Here is a 21993-nt window from a genome sequence, read left to right on the forward strand (position 1 = left end):
TTTTCTTTCTCTGTCTCGTGCGGCCTTCAAACTGCAGCTTCCTGCGTAAGAGCACCCGCACGCCACGGCTCGTAAGTGACTCAGAGATCCAGGATTCGAAAGATGCCGTCATTCAAGACCTGGAGAGGAAGCTGCGCTTTAAAGAGGAACGTGTCAGCAACGGCCAGCAGGTGTGTGTGTGTGTGTGTGTGTGTCTGGATAATAAAGGATTATTGACATGTCTCAGACTGTATTAAACACAACAGAACTCTTACAGATAACTGAGAAAAGAGAACCTCATTTCCATCTTCTGCATCTGCATCGCTACATGTAGAATTCAACTCATACAGCGATCACTACATGTATAAAACAATTCACAGCTTTGCAGAAGTATAGAAACAGAATAAAAATGTTAAAGTTTAGAGATTAAACTAAAGTTATTAGTTTTCTTTCCTAATGATGAAGCCTGAGGTGACGGCGGCAAGGAAAATCTCCCTGAGACTATATACTGTAAGGAAGAAACCTTGAGACGACCCAGACTCAGAAGTCAACCTGACAGGACATAATGTCCCTTCTACAACAGTGTGTAGTCGAGTGGAATTAATTCCTTATGGCGAAGTCTTCGGACGATCGCTGACGAAGACCCGACCACGAGGTTATTAAGGGATCCTTTATACATAATGCACTGAGGGGATGGGAAGAGATTCGATGAATCTCTGAGATAGAAAATGTCTGTGAATTAGGAAAGCACCCGAGCAGGGGCAGTTATTAAAACCTCTCTTTTGGTTTTAAAGAAGTGTAGAAGATGCAGACACAAAGGTCGGTCCACTTCCTGTGTGCGTTCATAGTAGAAACCCAACCGGACGACCCCACCCCCACCCCCACCCCCCAGCACTGACTCGGCATGGTCACTAATCGTCCGTGTAATTCTGCAGTAATATGACGAGTGGCGTGAGAACGTGACACTAACCTAAAGCCCTTACCCATTAATCCTGCTTGCTTTCAGAGGTTAACCTATGAGGAGAAGATGGCTCGCAGGCTTCTGGGGGCTGACAACGCAGCCACAGTGTTTAACACACAGCAAACAGAGGAGGAGCCCGTTACACAGGTACACACACACACAGTAACCTACTACATCTGTATCAGTATTCCTCCATTAAAGGTGCAGTCTGTAATTTTGTGCAGTTCTAAAATTTGTGTCCACAATAATAATAATTTCTCTCCTGTACACATTGTAGAAGCATACAACAAGTCGCAATAGTTTCTTCCTCCAAGTGTTCAGTGTTTATTTTTCTGACCCAGAACATAGCTCCAGTCTGACTAGCGCTAAGCTGTTCAGCGCTACCTCTTTTTTTTTTTCTCCATAAAAGGCAACTCACAAATCATAGTGCAAGCTTGTCAACGTTTACAACATTGACAGGGTTCTGAATAAGTGTTCAACATAAACGGTGCCGAATTGTGAAAGTTCTCTGTCGGTGTGATGCTGAAAGCGACCAGGTAAAGCCATGTGACTAGTAACGTGTATGATTATATAACCGGTATGGATCTTTACTTATTGCTCCTTTAATCTGAACTCAAATTGCACATGGCTACTTTGACAGGTAAAGTACAGTATGTGGCATTTTTGAAAAATACATCTAAAATGAGAGACAGAAAGAGAGAGTGAGAGAGAAAGAGAGAGAGAGACAGTGTGTGAGAGAGAGAGAGAGAGAGAGAGAGAGAGTGAGAGGCAGAGAGAGAGTGAGTGAGAGGCAGAGAGAGAGTGAGTGAGAGGCAGAAAGAGAGTGAGAGAGAGGCAGAAAGCGAGTGAGAGAGAGGCAGAAAGCGAGTGAGAGAGAGGCAGAAAGCGAGTGAGAGAGAGGCAGAAAGCGAGTGAGAGAGAGGCAGAAAGCGAGAGAGAGAGGCAGAAAGCGAGTGAGAGAGAGGCAGAAAGCGAGTGAGAGAGAGGCAGAAAGCGAGTGAGAGAGAGGCAGAAAGCGAGTGAGAGAGGCAGAAAGAGTGAGTGAGAGTGACAGAGAGAGTGACAGCGAGAGAGAGAGAGAAGGAGATTATCTATCTATCTATCTATCTATCTATTTTTATATATATGAGGTAAGTTAACACCTGCAAATACACACCAGCATGCAGAAAGTCTAATAAACCCAAACAGTCTTAGCCCTGGAAGTGATGTCATCACATTGCGACTGCCTGATCTCTGATCTTTCTACAGGAAAGCAGTTCAGCTGATTCAGAATTTGTCCCTCAAAAGGTTATCCAAAGCCTGTTCCACTCTCCTTTCTGTCTTTTCTCCTTTCACTCTTCACTCTGGTCACTCCTGTGCTTTGGTTTAAAAGAATGCAAGCAACATTCACAACGCTTTTTTGTTTTCTTCTGTCTCACCAATCAAAGCCCATAGTCTGATCTGTGTGTGTGATCTTCTACTCTCTTTAATATAAACTTCAGAATTCAAAGCAATCTTTTGGGTATGTGATGTGATCACGAGATCTTACTGGGGTGAGAATCAGAGAATGGGTCTGGGCCGAGATGGGCTTCGATCTGCTAGAAAAGATTGAAATGTTCACTGAATGCTGTGTACATCTGTGTGTGTGTGTGTGCGAGAGACTGTGTGTGTGTGCGAGAGACTGTGTGTGTGTGCGAGAGACTGTGTGTGTGTGCGAGAGACTGTGTGTGTGTGTGTGCGAGAGACTGTGTGTGTGTGTGCGAGAGACTGTGTGTGTGTGTGCGAGAGACTGTGTGTGTGTGTGCGAGAGACTGTGTGTGTGTGTGCGAGAGACTGTGTGTGTGTGTGTGCGAGAGACTGTGTGTGTGTGCGAGAGACTGTGTGTGTGTGCGAGAGACTGTGTGTGTGTGCGAGAGACTGTGTGTGTGTGCGAGAGACTGTGTGTGTGTGCGAGAGACTGTGTGTGCGAGACTGTGAGTGAGAAAAAGAAAGTGAGAGAGAGAGGTAAACATGTAGAGTAATCCTCTACTGCAGCTGTGCCCTAAGACTGTAATTATCTTTGTGATGTCTCTCACACACACACATACACACACACATACACACACACACACACACGCACACACACACCCCTTTACTTTTTCACTCTAACAAACAAAAGTTACGATAGACGACGATGATCGAAAGAAAGAACAAAGAAAGTAAAAAGTGTGCTATAAAATTAGTGTATATTAATCATTACACAGAAAATATATTGTGTGTGTGTGTGTGTGTGTGTGTGTGCGCTACGCGTGTGCTACAATCACGTTCAATTCACGTTTTCCCGCGGTCACGCTTTTCCACATTGTAACTTCACAATAATGTCCATATTTTGTGTTGTGAGCTAAACTCCAGTGCTTAGCATGTCTTACTAACGCTTAGCATCCGTGTGTTTTATTTGGGTCTCAGGAGTACAAGGTTTCGAGCTTTGAGCAGCGTCTGATCAGCGAGATCGAGTTCCGCCTGGAGCGCCTCCCGGTGGAGGAGAGCGATGATGACGTCCAGCACGACGACGACCCGCTGAGGGACTGTGTGGCACCTTACATCGACCACAAACTCAAACACTTCAAAGTGTTCGAGGGCATGCCTGTCACCTTCACCTGCAAAGTCATCGGAGACCCTAAGCCAAAGGTCAGAGGTCACAGGAGCTGGAATATAATCCCAGATTATCAGTGTCCTGAATGTTACCAGGAAAAAAAATGTGAGATGTGCCACAGGATAGATCTGGTGTGTGTGGGAGTGTGTGTGGGAGTGTGTGTGGGAGTGTGTGTGGGAGTGTGTGTGTGTGTGAGAGAGAGAGAGTGTGTGTGTGTGTGTGTGTGAGAGAGAGAGAGTGTGTGTGTGTGTGTGTGAGAGAGAGAGAGTGTGTGTGTGTGAGACAGGGAGAGAGAGAGACAGGGAGAGAGAGAGACAGGGAGAGAGAGAGACAGGCAGAGAGAGAGAGAGACAGGGAGAGAGAGAGACTGGGAGAGAGAGACTGGGAGAGAGACTGGGAGAGAGACAAGGAGAGAGAGAGAGACAGGGAGAGAGAGAGACTGGGAGAGAGAGACAGGGAGAGAGAGAGACAGGGAGAGAGACAGGGAGAGAGAGAGGGAGAGAGAGACAGGGAGAGAGAAGGAGAGAGAGAGAGAGACAAGGAGAGAGAGAGAGACAGGGAGAGAGAGAGACAGGGAGAGAGAGAGACAGGGAGAGAGAGAGACAGGGAGAGAGAGAGACAGGGAGAGAGAGAGACAGGGAGAGAGAGAGACTGGGAGAGAGACTGGGAGAGAGAGACAGGGAGAGAGAGAGAGACAGGGAGAGAGAGAGACTGAGAGAGAGAGACAGGGAGAGAGAGGGAGAGAGAGACAGGGAGAGAGAGAGAGACAGGGAGAGAGAGGGAGAGAGAGACAGGGAGAGAGAAGGAGAGAGAGAGAGAGACAGACAGAGAGAGAGAGAGGAAAAGCTAAAATGAGGAGAATAAAATAAGACAAAGGTTACTGGTGGAGGTTTAGTAGTATTATTATTATTATTAAAGTTGATGCTTGTCTGCTGTTGGGATTCTTGCCATATATGGATGTGTTGCATTCTCACACTCTTCTCTCTTTCTCACTCACACACACACACACACACACACACACACACACACACAGGCTTTACATCCCATCTTTCACTCTCTTTCTAACCGCTGCCAGCCCGAAAGTGAAAACAAACGAGCGATCATACTTGTGTGTGTATATACGAACAAAGGACTGCTGGATAACGTTGCTGACTGTGTGGCTTTGTGTTTGTGTAGGTGTACTGGTTTAAAGATGGAAAACAGATCTCCAAACGGAGCGAGCACTACCGCATCAGCCGAGAACCGGACGGTACCTGCTCCCTGCACACAGCCGCTGCCTCTCTGGATGACGACGGCAACTACACCGTCATGGCTAGCAACCCTGGGGTACACCTGCATGCCTTGTCCCTTCATTACAATCGATATCAGTTCATTTTCTAAGGCAGAACTAAAAAAAAAAAAGTATAGGCTCCGAGAACAGAAACATGACAAGGTGGTGTGTGCGTGTGTGTGTGTGTGTAAATAATGGCACCCGTATGACTGTATTTAATGGTTGCTCACCTAAAACCAGACTTTACTATCCTCACTCTCATAACTACATACATCCTGTTAGTTACTGAATAGTTAAGATGGTGTTTCTTCCTGCCCGAGCGTCCCTTAAAGCTCCGAGTATGTGGGTTCGTGAATAATCCGCTCTTCGTCTTGCTTTCTCTCAGGGCAGGGTGAGCTGCACCGGCAGGATGATGGTGCAGGCAGTGAACCAGAGGGGGCGGAGCCAACGCGCCACACCTGGCCACATCCGCAGGTAAACAAGCTCCACCCTTTCCTGAACCGTAATAGCAGCCTTTTGACTTCCTTCGTTATAATTTATGACGGTGAGCTCACGGTAGCCGTTTCTGTTTGATATCTAAGCTCACCTGGCTTTAGGTGATTCCATTAGGGTGTGTCCCAACTACATGTTTCAACACTTTTCCAAAATCTGACCTTTTAAAAGAAAGGATGAACGTGTTGTTAGGTGTGTTTCCTGTTAAGGTTTGCAAAGAATAAAGAAACAGCTTAGTGCCCTGATTATTTTTACAGACCTAATCCAGGTTTATGGCTCTTCTAAATGACGATTCCAGAAGAACGTGTTCTTTGCTGGGTTTACGTTTGTAAACAAAAAGACTATTATACAAGCTGTACGAATTTGGAACGCGCTACGGCACGACTCTGTCGAATGCTGTTCCTGTAACCGTAGAGCCTCGTTCTGTCTCTTGTTCTTACTCCTCCTTTCTTTTCCTCCGTCAGGCCTCGCTCCAGATCAAGAGATGGTGCTGAGGAGAACGAGAACATTCAGGAACGTCACTTCCGCCCCCACTTCCTGCAGGCCCCGGGTGACCTGATTGTGCAGGAGGGAAGACTCTGTCGTATGGACTGTAAGGTGAGTGTGTGACCTGCACTGGCTAAACTCCACACTACTCTGCTATATTCTGCAAGACCAACGCTGCACAGCACCTCTGGGAGAAACACCAACAGAAACATCCACTTTGACACTTGAGTAGAATCTTTTGTAGGTCAATTGATTGTGTTTCTGACAGAAAAGGTGCTAGTGTGTGTCTGCCTCCAGTGTCTGTGAAATGTTTCCTCCCTGTGCATTCCACATTGGAGAGGAAAAAATCTATTCCGAGATTATTCAGCGCCTCTCGAATGACAAATGACTTGCAGTGAAAGAGGAGAAGGCTGGAAATATTCACTTGTGCATTTACTTCATTATTGTGTTCACTGTTTAACTCAGAATATTTGTTTCCTTTTATTACTGCACAACCTGAGGCTTCAGTTCTGTCCACCTTCAGTTTGTCTCTGATCCTCTTTAGCTCTGTCTGTTTTTGTCATCTGTGTTCCTCTCTCTCTCCTTCTCTCTCTCTTTCTCTCCCTCTTTCTCTCTCTCTCTCTCCCTCCTTCTCCCTCTCTCTCTCATTCTCTCTCTCCCTCTCTCTTCCCCCCCTCTCTCTCTCCCTCTCTCTTCCTCCCTCTCTCTCTCTCCCTCCTTCACCCTCTCTCTCTCTCTCCCTCTCTTCCCCCCCTCTCTTCCTCCCTCTCTCCCTCTCTCTTCCTCCCTCTCTCTCTCTTCCTCCCTCTCTCTCCCTCCTTCTCCCTCTCTCTCTCTCTCTCTCCCTCCCTCTCTCTTCCCCCCTCTCTCTCTCCCTCCTTCTCCCTCTCTCTTCCTCCCTCTCTCCCTCTCTCTTCCTCCCTCTCTCTCTCCCTCCTTCTCCCTCTCTCTCTCTCCCTCTCTTCCCCCCCTCTCTTCCTCCCTCTCTCCCTCTCTCTTCCTCCCTCTCTCTCCCTCCTTCTCCCTCTCTCCCTCTTCCTCCCTCTTTCTCTCTCTCTCTCTTTCCCTCCCTCTTCCTCCCTTTCTCTCTTTCTCTCTCTCTCTCCGTCCCTCTTCCTCCCTCTTTCTCTCTCCCTCCCTCTTCCTCCCTTTCTCTCTCTCTCTCTCCCTCTCTCTTCCCCCCTCTCTCTCCCTCCTTCTCCCTCTCTCTCTCCCTCTCTCTTCCTCCCTCTCTCTTCCCCCCTCTCTCTCTCTCTCCCTCTCTCTTCCCCCCTCTCTCTCCCTCCTTCTCCCTCTCTCTCTCCCTCCTTCTCCCTCTCTCTCTCTCTCTCTCTCGTCCCCCCCTCTCTTCCTCCCTCTCTCCCTCTCTCTTCCTCCCTCTCTCTCCCTCCTTCTCCCTCTCTCCCTCTTCCTCCCTCTTTCTCTCTCTCTCTCTTTCCCTCCCTCTTCCTCCCTTTCTCTCTTTCTCTCTCTCTCTCCCTCCCTCTTCCTCCCTCTCTCTCTCTCCCTCTCTCTTCCTCCCTTTCTCTCTCTCTCTCTCTGCCATGTTGCAGAACTATGTAGCATTATTACAATGAGGCCACACTGTTCCACATGGTATAAAAAGCCTGTAATCAGAAGTATCATACTTGCACTCATGCAGAAAGGCTGCTGGTATTTATTTCTTAGCCATTTGTTTCCGACCGCTCTGCAGCTCTGAATTTTCCAAGCCAAAAATGTCCCTCTGTGCAGGGAGTACAAAGATGGCTAAATCCTGACATGGAATCAAAGCATTTATTTTTCCTCTACAGAGCTCACACACACACACACACACACACACACACACACACACACACAAGGGATCACTCTCTTCAGAGTTACCTTCAAACTTAGTTAATTTCAAAACATGTCCAGCTTTTTCTTTTAACTTTAACTCTGAAGGGAGAGAGAGAGAGAGAGAGAGAGAGAGTGAGAGAAGTAGAGAGAGAAGGGGGGTGAGAGAGAGAAGGGTTTAGAAAGAGAGAGGGGGCGAAGGAGAGGGAGAAGGGGAGAGAAGTGGGGGAGAAAAGAGAGAGAGGGAGAAGGGGAGAGGGGGAAAGAGAGAGAAGGAGAGAGAGAGGGAGAAGAGAAAAGGGGGAAGGAGAGAGAAAGGAAAAGGGGGGGAGAGAGAGAGAGAGGAAGGCACACCTGAGGGTGGGGCAGGTATTATGTTTCTAAAGAGAAAGTGAGGATCATTAACAATAGAGCTTTTAAACATAACCCCATTTCCCATGGGAAACCACTTAGCACCAACCATTACTTACAGCTGAAGACACACACACACACACACACTTTGGTTCAGCGGTGTGTGTAAACCGCATGTGTAAAATATCACATTTTTGTCAGACCTACTGACTCGAGCACTACACATCTAACCCTCCTCAGGTAAGCGGATTGCCGACACCTGATCTGATCTGGCAGCTGAACGGCCAGACCATCCGTCCAGATTCCTTCCATAAAATGCTGGTGCGAGAGAACGGAGTGCATTCGTTGGTGATCGAGCCTGTCACTAGCAGAGACGCAGGAGTCTATACGTGCATCGCCAGCAACCGGGCCGGACAGAACTCCTTCAACCTGGAGCTGATCGTAGCTGGTATTTAGTCTTTTCACCCTCCATTGATGAGAAGCTAGAACGCACGCGATGAACGTTTTATACACAACTAACCGTTTAGTCCAGAAACGTTTCACAGGCCGTCTCTTACGTTCTCCGTTACAGCTAAAGAGATGCACAAAGCTCCTTCCTTCATCGAGAAGCTCCAGAACACCGGCGTTGCCGAGGGTTACCCTGTGCGCATGGAATGCCGTGTATCCGGAGTCCCGTTCCCTCAAATCTTCTGGAAGAAAGAGAACGAGTCGATCACTCACAACACAGACAGAATAAGGTATTTCCTTTTGAGTTTTATTAACGTATTTACGTTGCCTTTGTTGGACTGAATTGAAACACTGCACAGAAACTACTGAACTACTGACACTGAGAAATAAACTAGTCTGTATATGTATACTATACCTGTACATACCTGAAGAGCAGACAGTGAGCAAACACTTTCAGTCTGTGTTCTTCCAGTGTGTCTATTCGCTTCAGATTTACACGCATTATTCACTATTCAGACACCTGACCAACTTCACTACTTTGTTGCCAACGAGTTCTATGGCACGATTCTGCCGCGTCGTTCTTTGCTTCAGTCCCACAAGGTTACAAGAGTCTGTTTGATAGACCTATAGTATATAAACCGAGTCAGACCAGCTGCATGTCTGGGACCGACGTCTCGTCGAAAAGCTCTTTTTATTTTCTCGGCTGATGAGATTAAATTCTCCTCTAAATTGTCTGCCCATCATACAGCCCTGCGTGACGATGCTCCCAGCACCGTGCTTTACTGAAGTCTTCCTTCTCTAAACATGACCTGCTGAATTTGTTTGTTCTTCCTGCTGCTTTCAGGTCATTCTGGAGATCTTACTGTATCATATGAATAATAAATAAATACGGCGTCTCATTTCTCCCATCTTTTCTTTTAGAAACTTTTTGATCATCATATCTTTGTGTCCAACATCCAGCAACGTTCCTTTAGGATTTCTCTTTACAGCACGTCAGTCTTTAGGACCTAATCACATAAGTCGGCAGGTTTCATTTAGTTCATTAGAGTTTTTTTTTTTGTTTTTTTTAAAGACTCCATATGGAATTTGTCTCTCTAGAGGTATGTTTTCTGCAAACAGCAGGCCAAGCCGTAGCACACCGGCAGCTCCATAAATGGTAACTCGGAGCAGCCAGAGTTGGCGAGTCGTGTATTTGACGTTACAGCGTAATATACACAAACAGCGACAGGCAAGACCTTGTAAAGATGAGCCATACACACGGTACAGTACAGTACCAGGACCTCAACAAACAGCGTCTCCACCACCTCAGAGACGTGTCTGAGGTTTACAGCTTCTGTGACCGAGCTGTTCTTTCTTTAAAACAGCAGAAAATAATTACTCTTAACTTAAGCGAGTTTGGGCTTTTTAATTGTCTGACCACATCAAGCACGTAGTAAAAGTGTGTGTGTGTGTGTGTGTGTACACTGTGATTGGTGGAATTGTTGTACAGTAGTAGTTGCTATTTGTTGTTCAAAGCAGATTTGCGGGGAGATAAAAAAACAAACAAACAAAAAAAACACTTGGCATTTAAATCCTTGACTAACTCTGTTGTGTAATGTGCTCCACTTCCCAGCATGCACCAGGACAACTTTGGCTATCTGTGTATGATTATTCAGCCAGCTCTGAAGGAGGATGCAGGCTGGTACACGGTTTCAGCTAAGAACGAAGCGGGCATCGTTTCTACCACAGCGCGACTCGACGTTCACTGTAAGTGTCACACACACACACACACACACACACACACACACACACCAAGCTAAACGGCTCCAACGATACGTTCATGAACATTTCACTCAGACGCAGGAATATAGAGCGAGCGCCAAACCCGGGTGTTGTACGCATCAGCGATGTGCATGTGTGCGCAGTCTCAGCCAATCCAAACAAACTCCCTTTCCTGCACTTGCGTTTTTAAAAGCCTTTACTCCAGCCGCCGCTTTGTTTGCCATCAAGAACGTTTCAACCCGTTCTAATCTCGACACAAACAGCTGTTACACGTGACAGGAGTTTATTAAGTCAAGAAAACATCACGCTACCGTTCGGCGATCGTCTGGTACTGAGGATAAATCGGGGCTTATAACAAAAACCGTATCGTAGCCATTAAAGCATGTTGTAAAGGCTTGGTTTTAAATAAAGTGGAATAATCCAAGCCATAAAATTATATTGTGTGTGTAATAAATGCTAAATATTTCCCTCAGATGTTACGATGTTTCCAACGCCAGGCTGAGAATTATATGTTTAATACATGCTCAAGGGGAAAGCTGTGCAACTCGCCTAGCTTTATTACCATCTTATTCAGCTTTTTTCCAGGAAGACCGACTCCTCTATCGTGTAGAATATCAGATTCATACCAAACCACAACAAACCTTTCACTGTCTTTGTCTCATAGATCAGTATCAGCAGACACACACCCCAAAGCCCAAGAAGGTGCGCCCTTCCACCAGCCGCTACGCAGCACTGACCGAGCGCGGCCTGGACGTCAAAGCAGCTTTCTTCCCAGACTCCAGCCCCCTGCCCCCTGGTACCCTGGTGGAAAGTGACGACCTGTAGATGCCTGCGCAGTCCTGACACTATAAACCCTGACCCTACGACCCCAGTGCCACCGTCTCAGAAACAAGACACCATCATGGCCTTTAACCAGAGGAACATCATTAACCTCTTGACTGTTTGAAGCTCTTCGAGCTCAGAAGATTATCGATTAGTAAAATGAAGAAAAGAGAGAAAAAAAAAAAAAAAGGGTTTTCACAGAGAGAAGAGATTCCAGTTCATTACAAATTTGGAAGATTTGATTTTGATCCATGTTAGAAGATGGGAAATAAGGAAGTGTGATAGGCACTGAAGTGAGGTCATGTCCAGTTTCTTTCAGACTACACACACACACTCACACACACACACACACACACACATTCTGATGGAGGAGGTACGGCACCAGTCGATCACCTTTCCTACAGTACATAACTACATTGTGCCTGAGAAACGATAAACCGATTCAAAAAGCTTAACACACAAAGAAAGACAAACAGAAAGCTGTAGCTTCTAGTTCTGCATGTGTTACTCTGGTGCCAGTGTGTAGTACTTAATACTCAGTGCCTTAGCCTGGATTGTAGGTTTGCTGGACATCTGTTCATGTTGTAACAGAAAGACTTTTGTGTAAAGAGACTGTTCGTCTATAGAGAAATCGGACGGAGAGTTGGAGAAGGCGAATAGTTGGGTTTCTTATTAGCTGTGTTCCTTTATGTAGTGAACTTTCTTTCTATGTGCATCACAGCAGTCTGGGTGTAGATACACAGATCACACTATACACAGATATCCACCTAGTCTGGAACGCCATAGATATCGCACAAGGCCGGGCCTTAAAAATGATTATTAATATTATAATTATTATTTTTTTTTTCTGTCTTTCTCTATTCATGTGTTTGGGCATAGGGAAGTCGCTACAGGTGCTGAACTGGGTTATAAGGATGAACGAACCCTCGCACTCTGATTTAACGGACAGAGAGGTTGGAGGTGTCACAGGAGAGAGGGGCAGTTTTGGTGAGATTTACGCCGTTACTTTTAAACCGAGGGTGAACGTGCGCAAAAGCAAGTTCTAGCAACAGCACAAGTGTATTCACCTCTTACACACGACTGTGTACGCTTTCGTACGAGGAGGAGAGGAAAAAACCCCGGAGTGGAGTATTTATAGCCAGATGCAGACGTTAAATTATATTAGTGATTAGTGGTTTTCTCCATGGCTTTACGCCTGATCTTTTATTTAACTATATATTTACCGTCATTTCGAATTATTTACACTTATCTTTTTTTTTTTTTCCTTCGTATTAACATATACACACACGCACGTATTCAACTCTGGTACTTTTATTACATTACGATATCTTAGTTAAATAGCTTCAAGGGTAGCCGGATTGCACAAACGTAAAGCTTGCAGAAATACGACTTCTTCATATGTACTCACTCGACTTTTTTTTTTGTTTTGTTTTGTTTTTCTTTTCCCGTCGCTGTTACTTCTGTCTCAACACAGTACAACATACTTAAGGACTGACGAAAGATTTTGCCTGTATATGAAATGTTCTTCTGACTGTTATGGTGTATGAACAATATAAATAAAATATCTCTGGAAATACTAGTCTTGTCATGATGAGTGTGACTTTTTTTATTATTATTATTATTATTATTATTATTATTATTATTATTATCTTTTTTTTTTTTTCAAAAATTATAAAACTCGCATGAAAACAACAGCACTTTTGTTTACAGGAACTAACCTGGAAACAGTTATCACCGATCATCTGGATATTCATGCAGGAGCAATCAGCAATCATGTGGCAGTATTAAGATAAGATAAGATAAGATAAGATAAAGGGGGTCACGGTGGCTTAGTGGTTAGCACGTTCTCCTCACACCTCCAGGTCCGGGGTTCGATTCCCGCCTCCACCTTGTGTGTGTGGAGTTTGCATGTTCTCCCTGTGCCTCGGGGGTTTCCTCCGGGTACTCCGGTTTCCTCCCCCGGTCCAAAGACATGCATGGTAGGTTGATTGGCATCTCTGGAAAATTGTCCGTAGTGTGTGATTGTGTGAGTGAATGAGAGTGTGTGTGTGTGTGTGCCCTGTGATGGGTTGGCACTCCGTCCAGGGTGTATCCTGCCTTGATGCCCGATGACGCCTGAGCACAGGCTCCCCGTGACCCGAGGTAGTTCGGATAAGCGGTAGAAGATGAATGAATGAATGAAGATAAGATAAACCTTTATTCGTCCCACAATGCGGAAATTTCTGTTACAGCAGCAAAATATATATATATATATATATATATATATATAAAAAAGAATAAAGACATAATATAATATACAGTATATACAAAAACAAAATGTATAAAAAGAGTAGTGGTTACACTGAAGACATATTGCACATCCCACCTCCACCTTGTGTGTGTGGAGTTTGCATGTTCTCCCCGTGCCTCGGGGGTTTCCTCTGGGTACTCCGGTTTCCTCCCCCGGTCCAAAGACATGCATGGTAGGTTGATTGGCATCTCTGGAAAATTGTCCGTAGTGTGTGATTGCGTGAGTGAATGAGAGTGTGTGTGTGTGAGTGAATGAGAGTGTGTGTGTGCCCTGTGATGGGTTGGCATGCCGTCCAGGCTGTATCCTGCCTTGATGCCCAATGACACCTGAGATAGGCACAGGCTCCCCGTGACCCGAGTGAGTGAGTGAGTGAGTGAGTGAGTGAGTGAGTGAGTGAGTGAGTGAGTGCACATTTTAAAAAATTTCTGTTATTGCACATGTTTAAAATGCTTTGTTATTGTTTATTATTGCAGTTAAACAGTGTGTATTATGGTGACTGGTTCACTGGGGAGTTTTGATTGTAACGTCTAACAGCAGCAGGGAGAAAAGAGTGTCTGTATATCAGACACTTAGGATGTAACAGTCTGTCACTGAAGGAGCTGCTCAGAGATGAAACCGTATCATACAGGGGGTGAGAGTCGTTCTCCAGCAACGATGACAGTTTTGCTACCATCCTCCTTTCTCCCACCTCCTGTACAGTGTCCAGAGGAATCCCCAGGACTGACCCGGCCTTCCTGATTAGCTTGTCCAGTCTCTTCCTTTCTGCACTATAGATGCACCAGCAAACCACTCCACAGAATATGGCTGAGGACACCACAGTGTATACATTACAAAATGTATAAACTTCTACAGATACACGTCGAGACGTCAAACATCAGAATGAAGAAAAACTCTGATCTCGGTGTTTCGCTGGTTTGAGTAACTGATCATCTGGGATTTTTACACACAACAGTCTCTAGAAAAACAAAACCCATTCAGTTAGCAGACGTTCTACAGCTAGTTAATGAGAGATCAGAGGAGAATGAGCAGACTGGTCTGAGCTGACAGGAAGGATATAGTAAGTCATATATAATCACTCTTTACTTTAAGTGTAGGGAAGAGAAAATCATCTCAGCATGTTCATCAGCACACAAGGTTCCTCTCCTGTCAGCCAAGAACAGGAATCTGAGGCCATCGTGAGCACAGACTCACACAGACAGACTGGACTTGATTTTTCAGAATCAGAATCAGGTTTATTGGCCAAGTGTGTTGACACATACAAGGAATTTGGTTCTAGCTGTTTGTGACTCTCAAAAGTACAGACATAAATAACACTGTACTATACAAGACAAGACAATACAGATGATGGGATACAATATACAGTATACAAGACAACACAGATTATACAATACAATGCAAACTATACAAGACGATACAGACGATGGGATACAATATAGATTATACAAGACAATACAGATTATACAATACAATGCAGACTATACAAGACAATACAGATTATACAATACAATGCAGACTATACAAGACAATACAGACGATGGGATACAATATAGACAGAATGAGTATTAAATTTGACTGATCACTTATGTACATAAAGTGTAGGAGTGCAAATAACAGTATTGTGCAATATTATGCATTTTGTACAATATACAGCATCAGTAGTGTGTGTAATATATACAGATGATTTGATGACTGACAGTTCTGATAACGCAGTACTTATAGATATGAAGCAGGGAATATAATTATGGTGAGTTGTTGATCAGGGTGATAAGGGGCCTGGGGAAAGAAACTGCTCCTGTGTCTTGTAATTTTAGTAAGTTTTTTTTCTTCAGGTTTCAGTTATGTTGTGCTATAATAACAGGATGTCCTGACTTTCAGGTTTCAGCTGCAATCTGCTGCAGGATTAAAATGTGTCCAGATGAATCGTCACGCTTTCTGCCGGAAACAAAACGGAGCATCGATTGAATTCAGGGCCCTTCTTAAAAGCCCCGGTGCATGTGGTAGTGGTCAGGAGTAAACGTGACATCATTCTGTGGCTCAGATCCTCCATACGCTGACCTCTGACCTCGTCGTTCAACACGACGAGCGTTAAGCCACAAGTCGACCTTCCCTCCCCACACACACACACACACACACATCCCCAAATCACTCAATGAGCTAAAAATAAAGCGCAGCCCCACGCTTTAATCTGACTCAGCTGTGTGCCTGTGATCGGGGGGGGAGGAGAAAACGTAAGAGTTCCTATTACACCACAAGAAAGTATGTTCTAGTGTCAGTTCTATTTATTTATTTATTTATTTAATCTCTCTGGTTTGAGCTCTGTGTATGCGGAAACAGGAGATGATTCATTTCGCAGCTCTGAGCTAAAATATAAAATGTTATAGACTATATACTGTATTAATACATAATTATACATTAATGATCAATGTTTAAACTATATACATAGGTTTGCTCAAATCAACATACCAAAAGTATGTGCACCCCTGACCATCACATGATTCGGACAGAGCTCCAGCGTGACAATGTCCCTGTGCACAAAGCACAGAGCTCCATGAAGACATGGTGTGTTAATGTTGGAGTGGAAGAACTCGAGTGTCCTGCACAGAGCCCTGACTCTGACTCAACCCCACTGAACACCTTTGTGATGAACTGGAACACTGACTGAACCCCAGACCTCCTCACTCTTACATCACCAGTGTCTGATCTCACTAATGCTCTTGTAGCTGAATGATCACTAATCCCCACACACACACTCCAACATCAGTGTCTGATCTCACTAATGCTCTTGTAGCTGAATGATCACTAATCCCCACACACACTCCAACATCAGTGTCTGATCTCACTAATGCTCTTGTAGCTGAATGATCACTAATCCTGCCCACACACTCTCCAACATCAGTGTCTGATCTCACTAATGCTCTTGTAGCTGAATGATCACTAATCCCCACAGACACACTCCAACATCAGTGTCTGATCTCACTAATGCTCTTGTAGCTGAATGATCACTAATCCCCACAGACACACACTCCAACATCAGTGTCTGATCTCACTCATGCTCTTGTAGCTGAATGATCACTAATCCCCACACACACACTCCAACATCAGTGTCTGATCTCACTAATGCTCTTGTAGCTGAATGATCACTAATCCCCACACACACACACTCCAACATCAGTGTCTGATCTCACTAATGCTCTTGTAGCTGAATGATCACTAATCCCCACAGACACACACTCCAACATCAGTGTCTGATCTCACTCATGCTCTTGTAGCTGAATGATCACTAATCCCCACACACACACACTCCAACATCAGTGTCTGATCTCACTAATGCTCTTGTAGCTGAATGATCACTAATCCCCACACACACACTCCAACATCAGTGTCTGATCTCACTAATGCTCTTGTAGCTGAATCATCATTAATCCCCACACACACACTCCAACATCAGTGTCTGATCTCACTAATGCTCTTGTAGCTGAATGATCACTAATCCCCACACACACACACTCCAACATCAGTGTCTGATCTCACTAATGCTCTTGTAGCTGAATGATCACTAATCCCCACACACACACTCCAACATCAGTGTCTGATCTCACTAATGCTCCTGTAGCTGAATGATCACTAATCCCCACAGACACACACTCCAACATCAGTGTCTGATCTCACTAATGCTCTTGTAGCTGAATGATCACTAATCCCCACAGACACACTCCTGTATCTAGTGGAAAGACTTCACAGAAAAGTGGAGCTCATTATAACAGCAAACAGGGGGAATAAATCTGGAATGAGATGATCAAGCAGCACACATGCGTGTGATGGGCACGGGTGCACATAACTATGTATGACAATGTTATGTCGACTCACATTGACCTATCGTGTACTGAAAGATATTTTAAAACAAATGTACTGAATGCGGGCACGGTGGCTTAGTGGTTAGCACGTTCGCCTCACACCTCCAGGGTTGGGGGTTCGATTCCCGCCTCCGCCTTGTGTGTGTGGAGTTTGCATGTTCTCCCCGTGCCTCGGGGGTTTCCTCCGGGTACTCCGGTTTCCTCCCCCAGTCCAAAGACATGCATGGTAGGTTGATTGGCATCTCTGGAAAATTGTCCGTAGTGTGTGATTGTGTGAGTGAATGAGAGTGTGTGTGTGTGTGTGCCCTGTGGTGGGTTGGCACTCCGTCCAGGGTGTATCCTGCCTTGATGCCCGATGACGCCTGAGATGCACAGGCTCCCCGTGACCCGAGGTAGTTCGGGTTAAGCGGTAGAAAGAGAGTGAGTGAGTGAGTGTACTGAATGCACAAAATCCCCAATAATAATCAGTTTTCTTCCCAGAAGAGCAGCAAAGATGAGACTAAAGCGCTGTTATACTGGAGCAGATACCCACGATCCTTTGGCAGTACATTACAGTGTATGCTGCAGTGAATAATGAAGCTGAGACTGATTATGACTGACAATGATAAGATTTATTCTGTGAGGGAGTTAAAAGACATGCACAATTTCTCTAAGTCAAGAATATCCAATCTTATCCTTAAAAGTCCAGTCAGAAGTGCCTACAGTTATTCATTCCAACCAAATCCCAGCTCCTGCTCGGTTGGAACGAAAAGCTTCAGCCATGTTGGTGCTTTGCAGATATAACTGGACAGATACGCTATGAAATGACCGATAACTCACTTTATAAAACTATTCCAGAAACAGATTCCAGTTGTTAAACCCTGTAGGTGATGTTCCTGAATGTTGGTACTGAACGTACTGCGGTTAGCAAATGTTTTTTAAACATCCCTTAAATCATCATGTGGGGTGATACAGCTGACTGAACATGTGCAATACATCTATTTTAAGTATAACCACAAAGTGGAGACGGTTCACATAAACGGTCGCCGAAACGCCAAGGACAATTACGATCATGTTTACAGAGACTCTCCTGGAGGGCAGGCGGTAATCTGAAATCCAACAATGTGACCGCATGAAGTTCGTCAAGTCGTCTCTTTGTAGTGAATGTAACTCTGGAAAGCTTCCTTGCTTGAGGCTGCTGCACTGCAAGCCTCGTCGACAGAGTCTTACAGACAAGACTGAACAGAATCAAGAACTACATGGTCAGTTGTAGTCCTCCATCCACCAACAAGACGTGTCCTGTGATGTACGGAGACTCCAGGAGGAACACGACAGCGTGAGCTACTTCCAGTGGATCCCCGAACCGACCCAGCGGAATTTTCTTTCTATACTCTTCTTCTTTCATCCCTGCTGTCATGTCTGTTCGAATGAGTCCTGAAACAGAGACAAAGAGGAAACACTAAACTACCTGTAGTGCAGGCTTCATTACTACAGACTCCCTGTGTACTCCACATGGACACTGGTTCAGGAAAGAGTACACTATAATAATCCAGGGCTTGATTTACAACACACACACACACACAAACTGATAAGAGGAAAGGAGATGATTCAAGTCTACCTGGAGCTACTAAATTGACTCGAATGTTTCGAGACGCGACCTCTTTGGCCAGAGAGCGTGTGAAGCCTTCGAGTCCGGCTTTACTGGCACTGTACACACTCTGACCAGCGTTTCCCTTCACACCCACTACTGAGCCTGTGGAGATGTTTCATTCACACACACACACACACATACACACACACACATTCACACACACACACACACATACACACACACATACACACAAATGTCATATTCCTATTTGTTTTATAGACTTCCAGTGCAGTAACATTACCTTTGTGTAACACTGATCTTAAGATAATACCTTGAAACTCTTTCAAACATGAGTACACAAATCTTATGTAAACAATCAAAGTTCAGCAGCATTTTAAAATTCCTGTTACTTCCTTAAACATCTAATCATTTTCTCCTATATTTTGTTTCTTTATCTATTACTATTATTTTTGTTCTTTATTTATTTCATATTCTATGAACTGTCTTTATTTTGCTCTGTATTTCTGCTCACTATTGAGCTACAATAAAAAGGGTTAAATGTAGATAATAATGGTTCTTTGATGCCACCTAGTGGTCATTACGTGAATTACACACATTTCCACAGCAAACACAGCGTGTTTGAAGCTTCAAACAGACTAATGATGAAAATTCTGGCTCTTTTCAGCCGCCAAATGATTCATTGAGGTTTTTTCTTAAACTGGACAACGTCTGTAATATTCTAGAGAAGAAATTCAAAGCAAACTGCACACACACACACACACACACACACACACACACACAATAAATCCATCTACAATTCCAAATAATACACCAAAATCATCTTCCTGTAAAGCTGCTGTGTGATTATGTTCATTGTTAAAAGCCCTATACAAAAAAAACTCAATTAAATTGTTTTTAAAAAAAAGACTTTATACTCATGAACACGCATTAATTTCTCACATTTATATTACAGCACAGCAAAATTCATCTCTTTACATATCAGAGCGCAGGATCACTTAAAGGTTCCAGGATTTGAACCATCAACCATTTGAGTGGTAGCCAGAGGCTTTAACCTTCTTCTTTCTTTCTTTCTTTCTGTTTTTTTGTTTTTTTTGGAAGATGTTTTGCTCCCAAAATGGCGTAATGAAGACGTCTGATGAAGATTTCTGCTTTCTTTTTGCCAATGTTTACACAAATAAACTGATAAACTGCTTTATTTTATTCTCATTTTCATTCTGAAGACTAACAAGCAGTATTTTCCTAAAAACATGACTAAGGATAGTCATACATGACAATATCCTAAGATCAGTGTCATGTCAGTGTGTAATACAGTGAAGAAACAGAGATTGTCATGTTATAGCTGACCTATGTTGACAATAGCACCTCCTTTACTGAGCATGCTCCGTAACGCTGCCCTGCAGGTGAGCATTGAGCCGAGCAGGTTGGTGTGAAGAACAGACACCATGTCCTCAGATTTACACCTCATTAATAATGCATCTCTTAAACACAGAGACAGAAAATCTGGTTAAGAATACCAAGAGACGCTGTACTCTTTTTATTTTATTTAATTTATACTGCACTAAGTGCTAAAAACAACTCTCACCTATTGACACCTGCTGCATTGACCAGGTATCCCACAGGGCCGCAGGTCTTAGTGATGGTATCGAACGCACCCTGCACCTCATGCTCTTTTGAAATGTCACAACTGAGACCCAAATGTTCCTCTAGAGTAAAAAATATAAAAGAACAGAAAAAATTCTGTTAGGTTTGAAAAACTACATGGAAAATATCTCAAAATATTTCTCAGGGTTTAAGTGATTCACCTCCAGAAAGCGTCTTTGCTGTGGCCTGTGCTGCTTCTTGGTTCCTGGAGATCACCACAACTCGATGCCCCCTTTGTGCCAACAGCTGGGCTACTGCTCGCCCAATGCCACGGGAGCCTCCAAACACTACACTTAACCTGGACATCAGCCGTCTGTCTATAGGAGGAAAAAAACCACATAATGAAAATAAACATCAACAGACACGTTTTATTTCCTGTCTAATGATTGTTGCAAAGGATCTAGGGATGTGTTACAAAGATTGAATGCTAAATATATTGAGGGGGGATTTGGTAGCCTAATGGTTAAGGTGCTGTACTATCGCTCAAAAGGTCATTAGTTCAAATAACAGATCCACCAAGCTGCCACTGCTGGGCCCCTGATCAAGCCCCTTAACCCTCAATTGCTCAGTTGTATAAAATGAGATAAAAAAAATGTAAGTCACTCTGGAAAAGGGTGTCTGCTAAATGCTGCGAATGCAAATATTGAGGCTGAGTGTATGTGGTTTTTTTTTTGTGTATGTGGTTTTATTGCAGTGGAATTACAGGCAGCAGTGTAGCGGACACACAGGTGATCCCCAGACATCTGTGTGACATCTATGGCTTCTATGGAATGTATCCGAACCACTTCTACTTCATGCCAACTCCATGTGGTCTTTTGCATCAATACAACATTTATCAGACTGTATATTTATAATCACACCCTCCAGTGTCACCCAGATGAGGATGAGGTTCCTCTTTGAGTCTGGTTCCTCTTAAGGTTTCTTCCTCCATCATTTAAGGGAGTTTTTCCTCCCCACAGTCACCTCAGACACCTTAGACTTGTTCATTGGGGATAAAAACAAGCACATTTAAATATTTCTAATATTATGAATTTTTGTATTATATTTTATATTAACCTTTATAATAACATTTTGTTCTATGCTTATGTTCTGTAAAGCTGCTTTGGGACAAAGTCAATTTTAAAAAGAGCTATAGGGATAAAATTTAATTGAACTGAATTAAATTCTAGCACATCCTGTTTAAAATGAGCTTGTGCGCATGCGCAGTGTAGCGTCGTGGTGAACAGACGCTGTGCGCATGCGCAGTGTAGTGGGGAACAGACGCTGTGCGCTTGAACAGTTTTCTTTGGAGTATCTAAAATGCACGAATGTAAACGAATATGTGACTCGGATTGCAATGTTATGAAAACGAAAACAATGCTTTCGGAATCCTCAACTAAACTGAGTTCATTCTGATTGATTAAAATTGTCGCATGTAAACAAACCTGCTGACAGTCAAAATGCGACCTAACTCTTGTGTTCCGTCTGGAGGATTTGCCTCCAAGATAATTATATTACTAGCTGTGTTCCTTTTCTCTTGGTTCTATCATGGAACTTCACCCGAGTTTCCTCAAAACAAGTATATGGATGTCGCCATCTTGGATCAGCTGTGTGCCGTAGCCACGCCCACATTAGTGCGTGACGCT

The 21993-nt window shown here is 44.1% G+C and overlaps 2 protein-coding genes across 7 annotated transcripts in view; one reads left to right on the top strand and one right to left on the bottom strand.

Moving 5' to 3' along the window:
- Window positions 1-12571, top strand: part of palld (palladin, cytoskeletal associated protein) — a 94608-nt gene extending 82037 nt beyond the window's left edge. For 4 of the 5 annotated variants that reach the window (XM_060866822.1, XM_060866825.1, XM_060866827.1 and 1 more), the window contains 11 exons: window positions 38-170; window positions 986-1087; window positions 2189-2227; window positions 3365-3586; window positions 4728-4877; window positions 5207-5295; window positions 5778-5910; window positions 8203-8410; window positions 8534-8699; window positions 10022-10155; window positions 10835-12571. In XM_060866822.1, the coding sequence (XP_060722805.1) occupies window positions 38-170; window positions 986-1087; window positions 2189-2227; window positions 3365-3586; window positions 4728-4877; window positions 5207-5295; window positions 5778-5910; window positions 8203-8410; window positions 8534-8699; window positions 10022-10155; window positions 10835-10995 (1537 nt within the window). In that variant the 3' untranslated portion in view covers window positions 10996-12571. The remainder of the gene's footprint in view (window positions 1-37; window positions 171-985; window positions 1088-2188; window positions 2228-3364; window positions 3587-4727; window positions 4878-5206; window positions 5296-5777; window positions 5911-8202; window positions 8411-8533; window positions 8700-10021; window positions 10156-10834) is intronic. The other variant, XM_060866824.1, reaches the window with a different exon arrangement.
- Window positions 12572-17725: 5154 nt separating this feature from the next.
- On the bottom strand, window positions 17726-21989 carry cbr4 (carbonyl reductase 4). Of its 2 annotated transcripts, none has more exons than XM_060866831.1 (6): window positions 21793-21989; window positions 20530-20685; window positions 20310-20430; window positions 20072-20205; window positions 18734-18868; window positions 17726-18549 (listed from the first exon to the last, which is right to left on the bottom strand). In XM_060866831.1, exons 2-6 carry the CDS (start codon window positions 20672-20674, stop codon window positions 18371-18373), a joined length of 714 nt encoding a protein of 237 aa, XP_060722814.1. In that variant the 5' UTR covers window positions 20675-20685; window positions 21793-21989; the 3' UTR covers window positions 17726-18370. The 2 variants fall into 2 exon arrangements, with proteins under 2 accessions (XP_060722814.1, XP_060722813.1); XM_060866830.1 differs by lacking the exon at window positions 21793-21989 and adding an exon at window positions 21072-21344.
- Window positions 21990-21993: the final 4 nt, after the last annotated feature.

This window comes from Tachysurus vachellii, chromosome 3 (assembly GCF_030014155.1).
Source record: "Tachysurus vachellii isolate PV-2020 chromosome 3, HZAU_Pvac_v1, whole genome shotgun sequence".
Taxonomy (NCBI): Eukaryota; Metazoa; Chordata; class Actinopteri; order Siluriformes; family Bagridae; genus Tachysurus; species Tachysurus vachellii.